Below are 19090 nucleotides of genomic sequence, written 5' to 3' on the forward strand. Positions count from 1 at the left end.
TGCAAATTAAATCATCAAGAAAATTGTTATTGATAAAGAATCTAGCATGTCTATCAATAACGGGCAAACCCGTGCATACTTTTGTTGAAATAAAGTAACGACTACGTGCAAAAATAGGAACATTCAACGACCTTTGGATTGTGCACACTAAAATGGAAGATAAGACACTTTTTCACTTGTCAACAATTTTATATCAATTTCAAATTTACTGAAATATTGCAATGCGATTGCACTTTAAGCGACCATATCAGATAAGTTTTTGTTGATAAACTTACATATTGTATAGTCGTTTCCAAAAAGATCTGTGTTGTCAAACTAATACAATGAATTTCGGAACGCATTTCCATTCAAAAGTACACAAGGCTCCTTAGTTAAACGTGTCAATTTGGTTTGAATTTTGTTGAGGGTATGTTGTTTGTTCAAAATTTTGACGGTTCGCTGTAACAGATCTTATTGAAAACGACTATACAAAACAAAAAAGAAACGAATTAAAACCCAAAGTTTGTTAATTCAGTTAAATCAGCAAAAACATTTATTTTAAAACCTTACCGTCCGAACTTTTGAACAATTTTCAATTGTTCAAGAAAAAAGAATCTTAGGATAACATTTTCTCGATTGAATATTTAAACTACTATCGCTCTCATTTGTGGACACGTTTTTGCAGAATACAATTCCGTTTTTAAATTAACTCATTTTTTAAAAATGTGTTTAATGTATTTAATTGATTATAGCAATCGTTACAGCGTATCAAATCGACGATATTATAATGTCTGAATAAAATTCCTCTTCTCTGTTTAGCGAAAAAAAAATATTTTCAACAACTCTCAACCGCTCTCAACTTATTTGAATATTTGTAGGTTTTTTTATATATTGAATTTTTCGTTTTTTTTTATTTTCCTAATAAAAACTCTTCAAACACAAAACGTCTAATATGAATGAGCATCGTGCATATTATGGTTATTGTTTCACACGAACTTGTGCACTTTCTTCTTCTTCGGTGGAAGTGGCTTGTGTATTTGGTGGTTCATCGGTGCTCGTTGAAGTGGATGTTCCACGAATATATTCCGGTGGACAATCACCTTTGACACAGTCCTCAGTTATCAGTACCGTTTTCACATCGGAGCCAGGAACTTCAAACATAGCATCCAACAACAGTTTTTCCTGTCGAAATCACAAACAAAGGCAAAATAATTACATTTTTGAATTTTTACAATTATCACAATAGAATGATGATTATTTACCAATATTGAACGAAGGCCACGTGCCCCAGTTTGCCGTTCCATAGCTAATTTAGCAATGGCGTTTAAAGCTTCGTCGGAAAATTTAAGCGAAACATTATCCATAGATAATAGTGCTTTGTACTGTTCCAATAAGGCGTTTTTCGGTTCGGTTAAAATTCGAACCAGCATATCAACGTCTAAACTGTGGAATGGAACTAAGATCGGAAAACGGCCGACAAATTCCTACAAATTTCGTAATTTTAGTTTTTCATTTTGATATTTGAATTTGGTTTTGTAATTACATACCGGAATCATTCCGAATTCAACTAAATCACGAGCTTCCACTTTGCGAAGCGATGCATCTCGTTCGGTTTGATCATTTTCCATTGGAGCCGCAGACGCTTGAGCAGCCCGTCTTCCTTCTGACGAAATGGTAGGCATACCAAAACCTAAATACTGTTTTAAAACAATGTTTCCATTAAAGATTCGACCATTGAATGGAGAACGGTGCCACCAACCTTTTCATTAAGACGTCTGGCAATCAATCGATCCAAACCGGTGTATGCACCAGAAGCCACAAAGAGAATATTTGTTGTATCAACAGGTATTGTTTCGCCCCTTGAGAAATGAATCAGCAGAAAGGATTCGATTAAATAAGGATATTGAGTGTTTGCGATTATTGTATAAATACCGAAGTTTTCGAGGTGAGTTACGCTCTGGAACATTCACAATGGTTCCTTCAAGCATTTTAAGCATTCCTTGTTGCACACCTTCACCACCAACATCACGCAATTGATGAATGCCTGATCAAATACAAAAAAAAGAAACGAAACGTTAAAACTAACGAACTGCAAATTAAATTTTAGAAAAAAAGGCTTTAATTTGGAAATAACCTGGCACAGCTCCAATCTTATCAACTTCATCAAGGAAAACGATACCCAATTGTGCTCGTTCGACGCTATTTAAAGGTGAAACAATTAAAAAAAAATGATTTTCGGTTGCGAGGTGTGTTTGAATAAACGTGTAAATTTCAAACTCACTTATAATTGGCATCTTGCATCAATTTCGCAATGACACTTTCGATGTCTTCACCAACGTATCCAGCCTGTGTTAATGTGGTACAATCACAAATTGCAAACGGAACATCTAAGCATTTGGCAATGGTTTGTGCCAAAAGTGTTTTTCCCGAACCCGTCGGTCCAAGCATTAAAATATTCGATTTGTCCAGCTTAAGTTCATGGGTTTTTTGATCGAGCAATTCGGAACCGGAAGCAGGTTGATTTGTGGGCGGTTGTGTTTGTTGCTGTTGGCCAGATCGTGGCAATTCACTCTGGTGCGAACTGACCATTGTGTGTCCAATACCTGATATATGTAATAGATCACCGCCACGTGATGCTGCCGCGGCCGATGAGAAATCGCCCATTGTTTGATTACCAGTCGAACTAGGTGCATTATGATAAATGCGCTTATAATGATTATAAACGGCAACCGCTAGTACTTTCTTCGCGAGATCTTGACCAATTACATGCTTATTTAAATATTCCATAATTTTCTTGGGAGGCGGTGGTTGCCTTCGGTCAGTTTTTAGATTTGTGTTATCTTTTAATGGTGCATTTTTCATTTTTTTATCATCATTCAATACCACAAAGAAGTGATTACATTTAACACATTTCACAAACCGTGACAATGTGACAAATGTACCAACATGTGAACATGGATCACCACATCGTGGGCATTTCATAGTTGTACTTTTATCACCACTTCCACTGCCCTTGGTCGTCGATGTGGTTTTTTCGGTGTCGCTTGGTGGTTTATCGTTTCCATTGCCTCTATTTCCACCCGTGGGCGGTGGTGGTGGTGGTGGCGGTGTATTCGATGTATCTTTTGTAGATTTGCAGCGCATAGGACTCAAGTGTACCGATCTATGTTGTTGATGTGTTGGCATATCAAATTGTGTTGAAGCTCCATTGCTATTATTGTACGCGTTCAAGCTTGATGCATACAAGAGACCTGTGACAGAAAAAAGAAAAGAATACAAACATTATTATCATTATTATTTACATACGAACCAAAATAAATTACAATGTTTCGTTAATTCTAGTTTAATGTTTCGTTAATTCGGATTCTGTTTCCAGCCAAATGAGTTTTGTGTCAAATACAAACACAGAAACCTTAACCGATATGTACATCACCATGCATTTTGCAAGTCAATGAACATAATCAATGAAACGTGTCAACAACTGACAACCAGCACTGAAACCAAAGCCTTTAATTCTCAATACAATCAGCACTTTTACATTCTCAACTGTAAAACTTTTACTGACTTTACACTTATGATATTGGTTTAATTTGCAGTGAATCTCTCTCGGTATCACGAGCCATATATTGAATGTCAGATACTATACAAGCGAAAAATAAACTTGATCAAGGGAAACAAGTTGCGTTGACGCATACAAAAGTAAGCCTTTTTTAATTGTTGCTTTTTTTTGTTATTTGTTAAACAAATACAAGGTCTGACAGTTTTGACAGTGTTTCGAGACTGACACTGGAATTATCTGTTATTGGGAGAAAAGATGATGTGAAATTCATCAGTGAAAATATTCACGATTATTTAAATGAGCCGACATTTTTTTCGCATTCAAAAATGTGAAAATGTAAGGCGATCCAAAACGTGTATACATGGGCTATGACAAATATTATATATGAACTTGAGATGGTATTATCTTGAGACATTTGTCTGTCGTCCAATGTGTCAAATGCATTGGTTTATTGTACGACACACAGAGTGTGTTTCGAAGCGAATTGTTTCGACATTAGAATTGAATTCTTTGCCTTGGCTCGGCGTATGAGCGCTTCGAATGCGCAAATTCAATGGTGATGGTCATGAACTATGTGAACGACCGACGGGCGACAACAGCAACACCAACAATTTGATGCAAATATAGTATAATGTTTGTTTGTTTTTTCTTTCATTCTTTCATACATTTGATTGAAACCGAATCAAGAACCGAAACGCTAATAATATTCATTTCAAGGTAATTGTGCCGAGGATAACTTGAGTTAAATGTTGACGCTGCAATAAAACTACGGTTTTTATTGGTCTATGCATTCTCAGTTCTGTTGTGGATACGCTTTTTTTATTCGTCATCCGTTTTGTACATTCTTGGTCATTGGGTTTCGGACGCTTGAGACAACACATCATTGCGATTTAGTTTTCATTCGTCTCGTTATTTACGTCAGAGAGGCCTGAGAAGAAGTTTTTTTTTAACTAGACAGTCTGATTTTTTTTGTGTGTGCAGTGTCACTCACGACCAATGTAATTCGTTAATACAAAAACGATTTCTTTTTTTGTTGGCTTATTTATTTTGCGATCGCATGCAACGGTTAATGGCCATCATGCATCACTTTTGGTATTTGCATTTATCATTCGATATATTGTACATTTTCAGCAACGCTTTCAATTTTGATGAATACAAAAAATGAACAAATATGACATGAAAAAAAAAGATGTGTGCACACACAATGCAATTCCGCACTAATAAAATCCGATTGAACAAAATTAACTGAACACAACATCTATACTATATATATTTTTTATCGTCAATTTTTTATATTCAGCAATTAAAGCGAATAGTTCGAATGTTATTGAACGGTTTGCAATGACGTCTAACGGTATTTCGTCAATATGGAATATGTTTTTACTTTGGAAAAGTACCGTTGATTTTTAGTTTCCATAAAAAAAACAACACTGTCTATTTTGTTCCGCCATTTTGTTCGCGTCAGCATTATCGTTCCGTTCAAAATGTTAAAAATTATGCGCAATGTTGAATGCGTCAAGTATCAATCAATCGATTAAATTGCGCATGTATGACCATAGTAATTTCTTCAGTTTTCCAGTGGAACAGCGCCGTTTTGATTATGAACTACAATTCTAATATGGAATATTCCGTGGATATCAACGTCGTACCGTCAGTCAGTCAAAAACTTACGCCACATCCACGGTAATGCATTCATTTGAAGAATTGCACGGGCGTTGAATGAAGAAACAGAAACAGACGATCAACAATAATGTAAATCGCTTTTGTATGTAATACAAAGAAATGTGCGTATGCGCGGTTACAAGTTTCCACATTTTCGTGGTAATTAAATTCAATTCAATTGAAAGCATTATATATTTTTGTTTGTCACATTGACATTTGAAGTATTGCATCGACCCACTTAAATTATGTCTGGAATTTAACCACCAATAGGTATTTTTCATTCTTCTAAAAAAAGCAAAACGAAAATAACTGAACTTAAAAAAAATGCCTATATTATATATTAAAGGCCTATCGATTGATATTTATCAATCTATGTTGTTTGCTGACTCATTTTAACGCGATATAAATCGTGCGAAATAATACTCGTTTAGATTTCAAATGCATGTTCGTACTGACATGAAAAGCGTAATCAAGAAAATGAACACAACAGAAGAAATGAAAAGGAAAAAACAAACGCAATCGTAATTGAGCCAATAAATCGTATGTACATATATTGAAAGAAATACTACACATGAAAAGGCTAATGCTTATGCAATCGTAGGCCGAGTTAAATGTGTATATAAACTTTTTCATTTCATTCGAAGTCTCTTATTCGGTTTTAAAAAAAACGAACAATTTCTTCAGTTTCGTACGTGAAGCAATTTTATTTTTAGCAAAACTTCTGTTAACGTTTTGTTTTTCTTTTGCGGGCAATTTTTTTTTCGTGAATCTGAAAAGAGGCAAAGCTGTTAAAATTGTTCATTGTCCGTTGGACAAAGAAGTCGTTTTTTTTCGCTAATTCCAAAACACCAAAAAACAACCATAAAAAATGATGTATCTGTGTGTGTGTTACTTATGGATTCAAAGTTAATGATGTCTTTGTTACAATGTTGTCAAAAACCCAGAACGAAAGATTTCAATAGTTAGATTTCTAGTTTTGGTTGCCGCTTTGACAAGCATAATCCAAATTTGTCACCATAACCAACGGATTTGATGACAACGAATTTTTTATCGAGCATATTAAAAGCCGGAACACAGCCAATGTCCACAAAACACGATCTCTGTATATCAACTTTCACCTTGACCTTGAACACATTTTTCTGTTAGCGAACACCACACATAATTTTGACTATACCATATGAACAACAATAACTACATGGAAACAACACATTAACTTTTCTCTTTCTTTTGGTCTGCGTTTTTTTTTTATTTCGTTTCAAATGTGACAGTAAGAGTTTGATTTGTTTGTCTGTTACACCGTATTCATGAGCTTAATTCGTTTGTAATTTGATCACATATTTTGATAAAATCAAAATCTAATTATAATCTCACCATGGATTATTTAATGGAATTTGTTAAAAATGGCTTTGAAATGTATATTTTTAAATCAATCGACAGAGACGTGATAGTTTGGACGTATTTATTTTTAAAGGAGAAATAAATCTGACCAGCTGTTAGATGGCAAACGGTAAAGATCATGTGTTAATTAAACGGTAATTTAATTAAAAAAATTGATTAATTGACGCCAGTTGTTATGAGTCCAAAATGTTTGTCTTTTTAATAAAAAGTTGAAGCTTTAGACTTCTGGGATGAGCTTTGAAATTACATAATTCGAATCATAACAATAAAAAAAACTAGATTAATAGTGGATATAATCAATAAAAGACACACATACACAATGGAAAAAATCGTGTTAATTACACAAAATAAATCACGTTATGTATAGCCGTTCATTAAAAAAAATTGGTTTCATATAGCCACGATTTAATTTGAGCCGAAATGAGAGAAGATTGAGAAAGAGACGACCCGAGCAGAGAGAGAGAAACATATTTTGAATGAAATTCCAGTTATGTCGTTAATATAATGCATGAATTCGTCACTACACCTTGAGCATACCGACACACACACAAGCACACATAGAAGCAGAGATTGCGCCGTATTACCATTTAATCTAATATATCCAAATTACATAGTTATCTCAACACGACATGATTTAACCATGCAAGTACTACGATGCTTTCACATGATGTAATAATGCTTATGATCTCTCTATATCTCGCTCTTGCCTTCTCTCTATTTCTATCTCGGAGTCTGATGATTGCAACGCACCAAATGAAACAAAAAGTAACAAACGAAACAAAAAAAAAGAAATATGTATAACTTATGTGATCTTTGCGCAGTCAAAAAAAATGAGAGTTCAATTAGATTTGCAATTTTTCACCGTTCACTCAAGCATTAGATTAGGAAATGAAGGCAAATCAATCAGTCATCGTCGAACAGTGATCTGATGAAATCGCAGTTGGAACATGATGTCTTTTGTTTGGCAACGATTTTGTTTCGAAGAAGAAGAATACAAAGTAAAAGAGCGGTTCATTAATGTCAACACTTTTTGAACATTATTTTAACTTATTGTAAACATTGTCTAAGCAACAACAAAAAATGCGACGTTCAGGATAATTTTTAGTAATTAAAAAAAAACATGTCAAATAACCCTGTAGCGAGTCCACACTTTGAACAAATTGCAGCAAATGCATATCATGAACCGAGCAAGCTCTTATTTCATTTTACACATTGCGCAATGTGTGTGTTTGCTTGAATGTGGACAATTAGTCGTTCGTATATTACGTTGACCCATCCAAGATGATACTCGAACAGCAATGTTTCTTATTTTGCAAACACAATTCTTCTAATTTGTAACTTGAGTTATATGGTATGAACCACGAAGTATATAGGTTAAAGCGAGTGCCATAGGTAATATCAGAAAGTATCTGACCAATAGTGTCAACAGTTTTTGTCATTGTTTCATTACAAGGTGAATCATTGTTGCGCATATATGTAATGGCCAATGAAACGTTTGAAACGAGCATGACTGAAGCATTATTATCAAAAGTCAGGGCACGTTGAACGATTGAAATTGGGTAGACAACAAAAATACCGTATTCAAAATAATGTGATGCAATCATCGTCACTAACGAATGAACAAAATATATATATATATATATATATATAAGCGATATAAAAATTTACCGACTGTAAAACACCAATATATGTGTATACATGTATTGCCGAAATCGAAAACATTTGGTATGGTTTCTTTTCATGCAACTTTATGACTTTGTATGCTGCACGCTTGTTGCGGTTTTCAATACTGATTGCTTTAGTTATTCTGTGCTCTTTTTATTTCTTCGCCATCGTTGTCGTCTCTGGCTTTTATGCGCACTTTAGCTCAATCTACGAAAAAACATTAATTGAAAACAACATTGAAGCAATGCTACGAGCATTCAGACTGTTATTTGCAAAGCGGCCAAATTGTTTCTCTTCATATTTTCTTTTTTTTTGGCACACAAATATAACTCGTGCACATATGAATTATTTCGAAACTCTGATCAACTACTATCAGCATAACATATGTGAGCGTGTATATTCTGTTAAGGTAACTCTTTGCACTCGATTTAAAATTCGTCGATCTTGTTTTGGGCACGGAAAACGATCCTCTACAAGTTTAGTTTTGTCTTCTTTTTTTCGGGCGGTGTTTCTGGTTTAATTATGTACTGTATTTAAAAGCTTTCAATTAAAACGAATTACAAAAATGATTACATGTTTTGCCTTGGAAATGATCCAAATTGTTTATCGATATATAAATATATTGTTTTCAAATCGAACCAAACGATTGAAAGTAATGTCGCGCAATATTTCGATAAATGCCAAACTTATTTTAAACAGTATTTGGTATCGATTCAAAAGATTATTGTTCCATTGTGTTTGCGGCAGTAGAAAAAAGAAAACGAAACTTTTTTTACGCCATGGCAAAGCCATTTCGAAACTATCGATTGGGAATAGGAGAAAAGAGCGTGTCTTTCGGTTTTACACGGGTTATAAAATCTTTGTACGCTTTATTTCCGGTTTCTATTTTCTCGATTATTCCGTTTGATAACTGTAACAAATCGAAAATCACCTCGGCACTGTCTGATTTATGTAAGGTACTGCATGCAAACGACACACGGTGTCAATAACCAGTTAACCTGTTGCATAAAAGTAAAATAGTGCAGCCTAATACCACGGGAAATAACGAAATCGATGAAGAAAATTCAAAGTCTTTGGACCATACCGGATGGAACTATTTTTCAACATACCGTTTGAAACCATTCGACATTAAAAAAAAAAAATAACGCTTCAAGAAAAATTGAAACGATTTTATTGGTACAAACCGCGTGTGAAGGTACTTTGAAATCACTGAAGCCGGTAAGCAATTTTGTGAATCAACTTTAGTGTTGTGGTATGATTTCGGTCTTTTTTTTGCGTTTGTTGAAAACAAGTTATGTTAACTGAATTTTGTAACCGAATCCATTAAAAAGATAAGAAATCAAGACTTCTTGAGGACAGCATGTCCATTAAGGTGATTGGTATGAATCAGCAGAGGCGCCAAATTGAAACAGATTTAATTCCCAACATTCATTGAGATTTTTTTTTTGCCAGTTTTTTCTCTTTTGTTTTTACATTTTACTAATCATATTGTGAAATTCGACGTTGATATTAATTATATTATGTACGTTTCATTGTTTTGGCAAATCACAATCCGAAGAATTCTGGAATGCATTTTTCGTAGAGAAGAAATATTCGCGCATTAGGTGTTCGTTTTCCGAGTGGGTAGAGGTTAAAAATCAAATAGTTTTTGGCGGCTTTCACTTTTTGTAGCCATATTTTTTTCATTTCTTCAGCAAAATTCAATCGACCAAACTGTTGTTTGCGGCTTCCTAGTCTTAATTTATTTGCCTGTTGGCCTACGAACTCACTCAGTCGAATGACTTGCAAACATCGATAGATCGTTTGAAAAGCTTGACTTGAGAAGCATGTATTTATGGATATATTGTTTGATAGTATGTTTTACCAAACTTGTTAAAATTGTGCACATTTTTCTACGATACCAAATTGGTTGAAAGGTTTGCACATTTTACAACGCATAGAATGATATACGCTTTGGAAAATCGCTCCAAGAACGATAAAACGGTGTATGCATTAAAAAATTATGATCCGGCAGATATTAATGATTTTACGATTTGATTATGCAGCCATAAATGTGAATTGCAACGTAAATTCATCTCAAACCAATTGACTTGAGATTGGAATTAATTAATCGCAAGATGTAGCAATAAGCTTTTTCGATCCATAAAGTTTTGAATCGTGCATTTTTCTTCTTCTTTTTCATCATCGTCGTCGTCTTCCAATCGTTCACCAGAGTCGTTCATTATTATGGTTACGTCAAAGAGCATTAAACTAGCTTGTCCACTAAAAAAAATTTGTTTAGCCGTGCATCATATTTTTATCTGATATCCACACTAAACGCCCAGCAATTTGTTACGATCTCGCTATGTGAAAGAGTTTATATGCTTTCAATGCGACAACAACAGTGCGATTTGGATGAACTAACGAACAAGGAACTAAGCGCCAATTTTGTGTCGAAGAGAGTATATGAGAGAGAAAGAGAGAGAGAGAGAAAGAAAGAAATGACATTGCAATAGAAATGATAGAGACGAAACGAATTGAATGAAGCATTGAAATCTGGTTGAGCAGGTAGCAAGAAATTATAAATAATCACACTCGGGTCACACACTCACTCATAACACGATTCGTGTGCACTCGAATATATTGCACAGGAATTAGCAACAGAAAAATACTGTTTTTCTTTGTTGTTGCTGTTGTTTGCATCGTAGCAAAATAGCCACAATGAATTGATACTTTTTGTTGTTGGCCAATACTCAAGCACACATTTTTATTCAACTTTAATCATCATCGATGTGGTCAAACATTGCTTATATTTTTTATGCCAATGGGTATTTACACATTTTATAAATGGCAAACGACAGGGAATATCCAAAGTTCAAAATGGCTGAAACACTGATCAATTAACAGATAAAATGCTTTTCTTTCCAAAGCAGTTTTGTACTTACCATTACGAAATTTGAGTCCTTTGTTTGTACTGATGGCTAGCCGTCCAATTGTTAGACTATTTTTAACACTTTGCATGATTGTCGTCGCTCAATTTAGATGCTACTTTATATTTCCACTTTTGTTATAATCTTGTTTCACTATTTACTCCAGAAACCGAACAAAAAAAATCGTTTATATATATATAGATACTTTTTAATCACGTCACAAAGTAATTGTTATTCTCTGAAGCGTTGTTGTGTATGTTTATGCTGTGGGAAAAAAGAGGCGAAAAAAATGGTTAAAATCAGCAACAATCACAAGCTCTTCAAATTGATTTAGTGAATCGCGAACGTTTGTGTTTTTTTTTGTTTTTATCAATTGGTATGTTTTTTTTTTTGTTGTTATTTCACATCATTTAACTTTTTTATGATATGCTACGGTTGATGTCGCCATCGCGCCGCACTTAGCACAAAATTTTATGTAGTCTCAAAGACAAGCGAAGGAAGAAAAAGCAGAACGAATCGCCAAACCAACAAAAAAATTGGATGACTTGGATTAAAATCGAGAGATATTATATAAAAGCAGCAAATGAAGCACAGCCAGATAGAGTAGCCGCAAGTATACAAGAGCGCAGATGTGCTTTGTACACGTGTGCGTCATCGTCTGCAGTTAATGTTGCTCTTTGATGATGATTTTGGATGCAAATCAATGAATATAACGTTAAGCATCTCTTTCCATCGATCAATGCATAAGCTTTTGCTTAAATGGCTTGACGCTTTTTATGATCGTATTTTTCTCATATCTATGGAATATCGCCAATAGGCTTTCGTCTAGCCATTTGCCAACACAAGGGATCTGAATTCGAACAAGAACTTGAATCGAAACCGCATACCGTCATCATTAGCATTTCGTCCGCAACAATATTCGAATTTCGGAGCGTTAATGAATATATTGAAACGGTCGCGTATGGTGTTACGTATGAAAATAACACAGGATTGATTTTATTTCAAGGTATTTTTATTCTGTTGTGATCTCATAATCAACGTTGCGTGCTCGCAAGCAAACACAATTCAACAGTAACAACAACAAATGCTACCATGGCCGTACAATTGGTAGCCTATATGTTTTTGTTTTCATATTTATTTAGATACATGTCTGCCATTTGTTAAGAATTCCAATATTTTATTTTTTTTTTTTTTTTTTATATTATTCATTAATATATGTTATTTTTTTGCGGTCGATGTCATCGTCTTGGGTTACAAATGCAATTATCTATAAATATATTCTGAAAATAATTAAACTTGATCGAGTTGACGTTGTCTAGCAACAACAGCGTGTCTTCAATACAATTATATCGATATGTATCTGAATACGACCGTCTACTGAACTTCTGAACAAGTTTGATCTTTTTATTATAGTCACTTGTTGCGTCTTTGTTAATTTTTGCCCATTTCTACCTCTCGCTCATTATCTCTATTTATTTACTTTTTTTTCAAGCATTTTAATTTTTTTTATTTGATTTTCTAATTGTTCTCTACTGTTATTGGCTCGAATATCAATTAAGAAACAAACCACACGGCGAAAGACTTAACATTTTTTTCTCGCTTTCAAAATAGAAATGACATAGTAAAAAAAAACAAGTTAGCACAGTCAATTTGTGAAGAAAAAAAAATTGAACGCAGAAAAGTGTTTTTCTCAGTTTCGGTCATTATTATCTTTTGAGTCTCGAAGAACAGCTGATTGATCGACTCCCATAAATAAAAATAAAAACTAACAAACAATTGGAACATAAAATGTGCAAGTGTGTTCGTGTGTGCATCTTTCGTTTGTCGTTGACACGAATGCTATTTCAAATGTTGCTTATTTTGACTTTCAATTCTATCACGGTTTTGTGATCCCAATCACTGAAATTGCGTTTCATTTCTAAATTCGCTTTGATTGAGGTTTTATTGTGTTGTACTCGACTCAATAATATTCGCATGCGAATGGCAATTAAACGGTTTGACATTGATTCGAGAGAAAAACAAACACATTTTCTCTGTATTTATCTCATCCCATGGAAATACTACATCAGCTGGCAACTGTATTTTTACAATTTTCATTTAATTTATTTATCTGTTTTTTTGCTTCTTGACATAAAATGAGATAAACACTTTGCGATCTTTCTTGGCTGAAACACGGCGATCTTTCTCATTTGACCAAAGTGAAAATATAAATGCACAAAATTTGAACGTACGTTTCTTCTATCGCGTACTTTTTTTTATCACAACAATTAAAAAAATTATATTGAATTAATCACAATTAATTAAAATAAAACCGATGCACAGCGTTTTATCACATCAAATGATTTGAAACACAGCGAAATTCAAAGTGTTTTTTTATTTCGTGTGAATAAAAAAAAAATTAGCGAGAAATTCGGATCGAGTATGGAAATGCGGCCGTTGTTGGTTTCGTCTGAATATGCACTGTGTCAAGTGTATGGAGCTCTTAATGTCATTCGGGCCCCCGTATTTTTGTGTTTCATTTTGAGCTTAAACCAAGTCTATGCTGTGTGTGTGTGATATACATTGTTTCCATTACACACACAAAATACACACGGAATACACACTGTTGCAAGCACCAAATTTCGCGTACAATAGACAAATACCCGTAGACCTTTTTTTTCTGCTTAGCAATCATGACGTGCTTATGTTTATTATGATCGAGTTGATGTTGCTTTAAATTGAATATTTCTAAGTTGATTTTAGTTTTTTTGGGGGATTTTTTTTAAACACAGAGTTTGATTATTGTATTTTGAATTGATTCTTAAATGTTAAATGCATCGTAACATTTGTGGAAAAATCCATGATGGTTCGATGTCAACTTCTATCGATTCATGAACAAACTGGATACGAAACGAATCGAAAAGAAGCAAACAAAGAATCATCTCATTCATTCGCATTTGGTATGAATGAAGAAAAAAAAAAACAATATTGGCTACGTTTTAGCAACAGTCTGACATTCTTTGGACTTTATTTGTGTGTTTGCTTTCGAAACAGAATAAAATCAAAATTCAAGGTCTTTTTGATTTGAGACGATTTAGACTACAACTTTCGGAAATCAAATGAAAGTAACTTTTCTTTGTTGAATCTGACGCAACAGTAAACAAGTTTTGTTGACACTTTTGCCAAATGGGAAAATCCATCCAGAATCGCACACACGCGCGCATTTATTAAATTCACCGTCATTAGATTACTTTGTGTGCGTTTAATTAAAATCTGTTGTTGTTGTTTTTTTTTAGAGAAAATCTATGTGCCTAAAACATATGTGTCATAATATTTTCTGTTGTTGTTCTTTTTTTGGTTCGTTGCAAATCGATCGATTTATTGGCGACTTTCTTGCATTTGGAACACTACAACCTTGCACAATACGAAAATTGAAATGACGTCGAAATGCACCAAATGTGTTTTTGCTGATTTTTCCTTGCTCCAATTAGAATGCACTCATTTGATTTTCTGAACATTTTTTTTCTCACTTGTCATCATCACAATTTATCACCAATATTTCGTCATTTTCTTTTGCGGAGACGAAACGAAAAATTGATTCAGCTGTTCAATTTGTTAAACACTAAATTTTATTGATAATTTTTGTTTGTTTGTTTGATTTAATCAATAAAAGACGTACAATTTATTTCGAATTATCCAAAGGTGTTTTGTTTGCTGTAAAAGACTGTGATTGCGCAAAAAAAAAATTATAGACGTAAGAACTTTGTGTGTCCGTATTGTTGTTGTTTTTATTAGTTCGTCTTCTTCCTTTAAAGCGATAAGAGTGACTGTAGACAGTTTAACCATATGAATAATGCTGGCAAATAGCGAGCCGCGCGCGAATGACAGATGAGTGTGTTTTTTTCTTCCACAGTCAGTCGGTGTCTATGTTAAAGGGACAAAACGTTCTAAAAAAATGCGACACAACCAAAATTGCGTTTTTTTGACGGACATTGATCATATCTCACATCTGGAGGAATAAAAATGGCAAATTTTCTCAAATTGGAAGCGATATGAATGATTTTTGTTTGTTCTGAATAAGAGTTTCTTCATGTTGTTTGATTCCATTAAGGGGATAACGCCATCTACCGTTGAAAATTGACGAAAATTGAAATATTCACGATAAATATATCGTTTTGAATTGTCGTTTGTCAAATTAAGAATGACATTTACGAAAAAAACCATATGAGACAGGATACAAGCAAAGATAATAAGGCATAGAATCTCCGAATTCTAATCGTTTTCAATTCAAAACATGTACTAAAAATCAACAGTTCTGACTCATGTCATATGTGCCAACTGCTTAAAAACGAAAAAAAAGTAGCGACCGTATCGTTTGCTTATCCGTGTGCAAGTATTTAAAGAGAGTGAGAGAGACCAGTCGGGTATCTGTACAGACACGGGGCAACTGTCAAATTATTGGATTGTGTTTGTGTAAAAATTCTAAGTATGTATACACACTAAAATATATCGTCCATGTCAGTCAATCGTTGAGGTTTTTTTTCTCTCTCTCTTCTTTTGTCACCACAGAGTTAAAAAGAATTGTAGCAGCAACAGCGTACAAAACGAGAAAAACAAGTGTGAAAATCCCCAATCGAAATCGAAATCAATTGTTTTTAAAATATCATCAAATTTAAATTGCACAAATCGAGATGATTTGATTTTTAAACCATACCATAAATATTCACGACAAGTACTACGCGCAACGGTAAAAAAAGAACAAACAACGCGCGGTATCAGAGAAAAAGAAGTTTCGGCGTAGACTCTAGTTGAATTTTTTTTTCAAATTTCAATTATACAGTATCACCTACTGAGAATAAAAAGACTAGAGATTTTATTATTTTTGTTGTTGTAGTTTTCGTTAAATTTCACAAACGCCAGATACAAAAAGATGGCTGAAAGTGTTGTTGCACCACCAGCACTACGATTTTATTGTCACAAATGTAATGTGGAAATCGAAAATGTGAACACTACGGTAAGTAAATTGCGATTGATTGAACGAGTGAGAAAAAAAGTGCAGTAAAAACACGCGTTTTCTGTCAACACAAATTGAATGCAAATATGATGACTAATGCAAATGAAATGTAAAATCTTGCAAATATTTTTAATCGAAATTTAAAAAAATATATGTTTTTTTTTTTTTTTCGAAGGAATATACATGTCCATTATGTGCAGGCGGTTTCATTGAAGAGTTGCCCTCAAACAGTTCGGCTGACCGAAGCCGAAGCTCAAGCAGTAATGACGATGCTGATGTTCCAGGCGAATTTAATGATCACCGATTAAATGAACGAATTTCATCATTGCTGATGTCATCCATCGGCGGTGGTTTTCGAGCAATGGACGACGACAGTGATCAGTCATCAAATCAAGAAGGAAGCTCTTCAAGTATGTTAATTTGTTACTCATAACGGTTGTTTGTGAATCATTGTAGGTCAATAAAAACTGTAACGTTTTTTACTGTTTATGTTAGGTGCCCCACGAGCAAGACGCAGTAGAGGTCGTCGTGCACAAGATATGCCAAATTTTGAAAACATCATGCAAGAATTTTTAATATCGATTTCGGTAAATATTTTGACTTTTGAATAAAAAAAAAAAAACAATAATTTCTTGGTATTAATTGTAATTTGTGTCATTGTTTGTTTGTTAGGGTGGTGCTGGAAATAATGTTGCTGGCGGCGGATCACAGCCAATGTTTTTCATGGGCAATCCAGGTGACTATGCATGGGGACGTGAAGGATTAGATTCTGTGATTACAGTAAGTGTCATAGTTTATGTCCACATTTCGGGCTTCGTTACAATCATTTTGTTTGGCATTTTAACATAATGCTCACCTTCCTAAATGTGTATTTGGCGTTTAGAAATTGCTTACCAATGTCAAAAAAATGCCAAACGAAATCATTGTAACGCTCCCGAAATGTGCGAAAGGGTCGAGAAATCACAAGTGCTAATTATGATGTTCTGTTATTGTTCTGTTTTAAACAATTTTTTTTAGCAAATGTTAAATCAAATGGAAAATTCCGGTCCGCCACCATTATCAAAAGACAAAATTCAAGAAATTCCACGTATTGAAATCACCGATGAACAGTTTGAAAATAAAATGCAATGTTCCGTATGCTGGGATAATTTTGAACGAATGGAATTGGTTCGAAAGCTACCATGCACGGTACGTATTTTATTTGCGAATTAAATTTTAAGAACCGTTCAACAAAGTTTAAATACTATTTTTCCGTTCCATTGTAGCATATGTACCATGAGCACTGCATTGTCCCGTGGCTTGAATTACATGGCACATGCCCAGTTTGCCGGAAGGCTGTAGACAAAGACGCATCTGATGAACAACCACATGCAATGCCAATGGGAAACATAGCAAATATCACAAATAGAATAGGTAAGGCACTGTAGAAATTTTTTTAAAACGAGTTTCACTAAATTATAATCCTTGTTCCCAAAAAAAAAAAAAAAAACAGGAAATGTGTATCGAACAACTTTCAATTTTTTCAATCACGGAGACAGCGAACAGTTGGGCAGTGTTTCGGCATCAGCCGAAAATTCGGATGGTAATATTTTACAGATTATATCTAGTCAACTTCAGCAAGAACAATCAAATCCGGATCAAAATCGTGATCGTGAATCATCACCATCGGATTCGCCGCCACAACAACGGAGAGATCGTCGCACATCGTCTCGCCGCGATGAAGATGGAAATGTGGAATTCGATTGTGATTAATGCGGTTTGTTGTTCCAATTTTTGGCGATAAAATTCAATGCCACATATTTCGGCTAAAAGAAGCAACACAACAACAACAAACAAAACAATTATTTAACCAACTACTTTCAACCTATTTAGCCATTTTCTAAACAAACAAACAAAAACAAAACAAACAAACATCAGAGCAAATTTCTTGCATTGAAAACAATTTTCAAATTATTATGGCGGCGTGGAGTAAGACCACACAGCTTTATAAATATCAACTATTATCGATGAAGAAAGGAAGTAAAAGAAGCCCAAAATCTATTATTATGTGCAAAACTGGCTGGCAAAAGCCCAATTTTCTTAAAAAAAAAAAAACAAACCGAAGAAACTCTCAACTCAACAAAATGCACACATTTTCACGCGTTTCTTTTATTTCCCTTTTTTATATAAAATGTAAAACTACCATTTAAAGAAAAAAAAACAAACAAACTTATATGTAAGTGAATAGGGTGACCGTACCACTTGACAAAAAGTGGACGGCAGTAAAAGTGTATGAGAAAAAAAGACCAACTTTATAATACCTAAACAAGGTTATAATTCAATGTGAAGAGTGATGAGACATGTGAGACGCATTGTTGCTCAAATGAATGTAATGCGCAATTTTACGCTTAATTTTGAACTCAATCGTTTTTTTCTCTCTCTTTCTTTATTTCTGTGTTTCTTTCCGAATCAGTTTTTTTGTTAACGAATCAAAACCATCGATAAAACATATAAATATTAATAAAAGTATTTGCATACGATAACGGATACATATATATGAAAAGAAAACCATTTTGTTTGTTCCGTTAATATTTTTTCTATTGTGTCATCGATTTTGCTCGTTCGATAGCAAAAAAAACCGATTCACCATCTACATTTATTGTCCAACTCAACTGGATACATCAACAAATTTATTATTCTAAATTTTTTGCATTTTGTTCTCTTTTTTAACTGTATCGTTTTTAATTTATTTTCTAATTTTATATTCTCACAATTTCATACGTACACAAAAAAAACACATTATGTTTTCGGCTTTGGTGTGTTTTCTACGAAATCCGCAATCATAAACAAAAACAAAAAAAAAGACGTTTATACAAATACAAAACAAAAGGAAAAGTTAATCATTTTTAATTCATCAAAAGAAAAACCAGAATCATTTTTATTAAA

General features: G+C 33.8%; 2 protein-coding genes across 4 annotated transcripts; one reads left to right on the forward strand and one right to left on the reverse strand.

The window, feature by feature from the left end:
* Window positions 1-684: 684 nt before the first annotated feature.
* On the reverse strand, window positions 685-14992 carry LOC116339379 (ATP-dependent Clp protease ATP-binding subunit clpX-like, mitochondrial). Of its 2 annotated transcripts, none has more exons than XM_031765218.1 (9): window positions 14831-14992; window positions 11188-11436; window positions 2261-3230; window positions 2114-2178; window positions 1912-2023; window positions 1739-1838; window positions 1527-1676; window positions 1242-1463; window positions 685-1161 (listed from the first exon to the last, which is right to left on the reverse strand). In XM_031765218.1, the coding sequence occupies exons 2-9, from the start codon at window positions 11261-11263 to the stop codon at window positions 958-960; spliced, it is 1899 nt and encodes a 632-aa protein (XP_031621078.1). In that variant the 5' UTR covers window positions 11264-11436; window positions 14831-14992; the 3' UTR covers window positions 685-957. The 2 variants fall into 2 exon arrangements, with proteins under 2 accessions (XP_031621078.1, XP_031621079.1); XM_031765219.1 differs by lacking the exon at window positions 14831-14992 and adding an exon at window positions 13404-13781.
* Window positions 14993-15545: 553 nt separating this feature from the next.
* LOC116339526 (E3 ubiquitin-protein ligase Iruka) lies at window positions 15546-19064 on the forward strand. 2 transcript variants are annotated; one of them, XM_031765455.1, is made up of 8 exons: window positions 15546-15637; window positions 15721-16165; window positions 16341-16575; window positions 16661-16752; window positions 16838-16945; window positions 17183-17353; window positions 17431-17578; window positions 17658-19064. In XM_031765455.1, the coding sequence occupies exons 2-8, from the start codon at window positions 16082-16084 to the stop codon at window positions 17915-17917; spliced, it is 1098 nt and encodes a 365-aa protein (XP_031621315.1). In that variant the 5' UTR covers window positions 15546-15637; window positions 15721-16081; the 3' UTR covers window positions 17918-19064. The 2 variants fall into 2 exon arrangements, with proteins under 2 accessions (XP_031621315.1, XP_031621314.1); XM_031765454.1 differs by lacking the exon at window positions 15546-15637 and having other exon boundaries at window positions 15656-16165.
* Window positions 19065-19090: the final 26 nt, after the last annotated feature.

The sequence above is a fragment of the Contarinia nasturtii genome, unplaced genomic scaffold (assembly GCF_009176525.2).
Source record: "Contarinia nasturtii isolate CC-2019 unplaced genomic scaffold, AAFC_CNas_1.1 Cnas_scaffold_533, whole genome shotgun sequence".
In the NCBI taxonomy this organism is placed as follows: Eukaryota; Metazoa; Arthropoda; class Insecta; order Diptera; family Cecidomyiidae; genus Contarinia; species Contarinia nasturtii.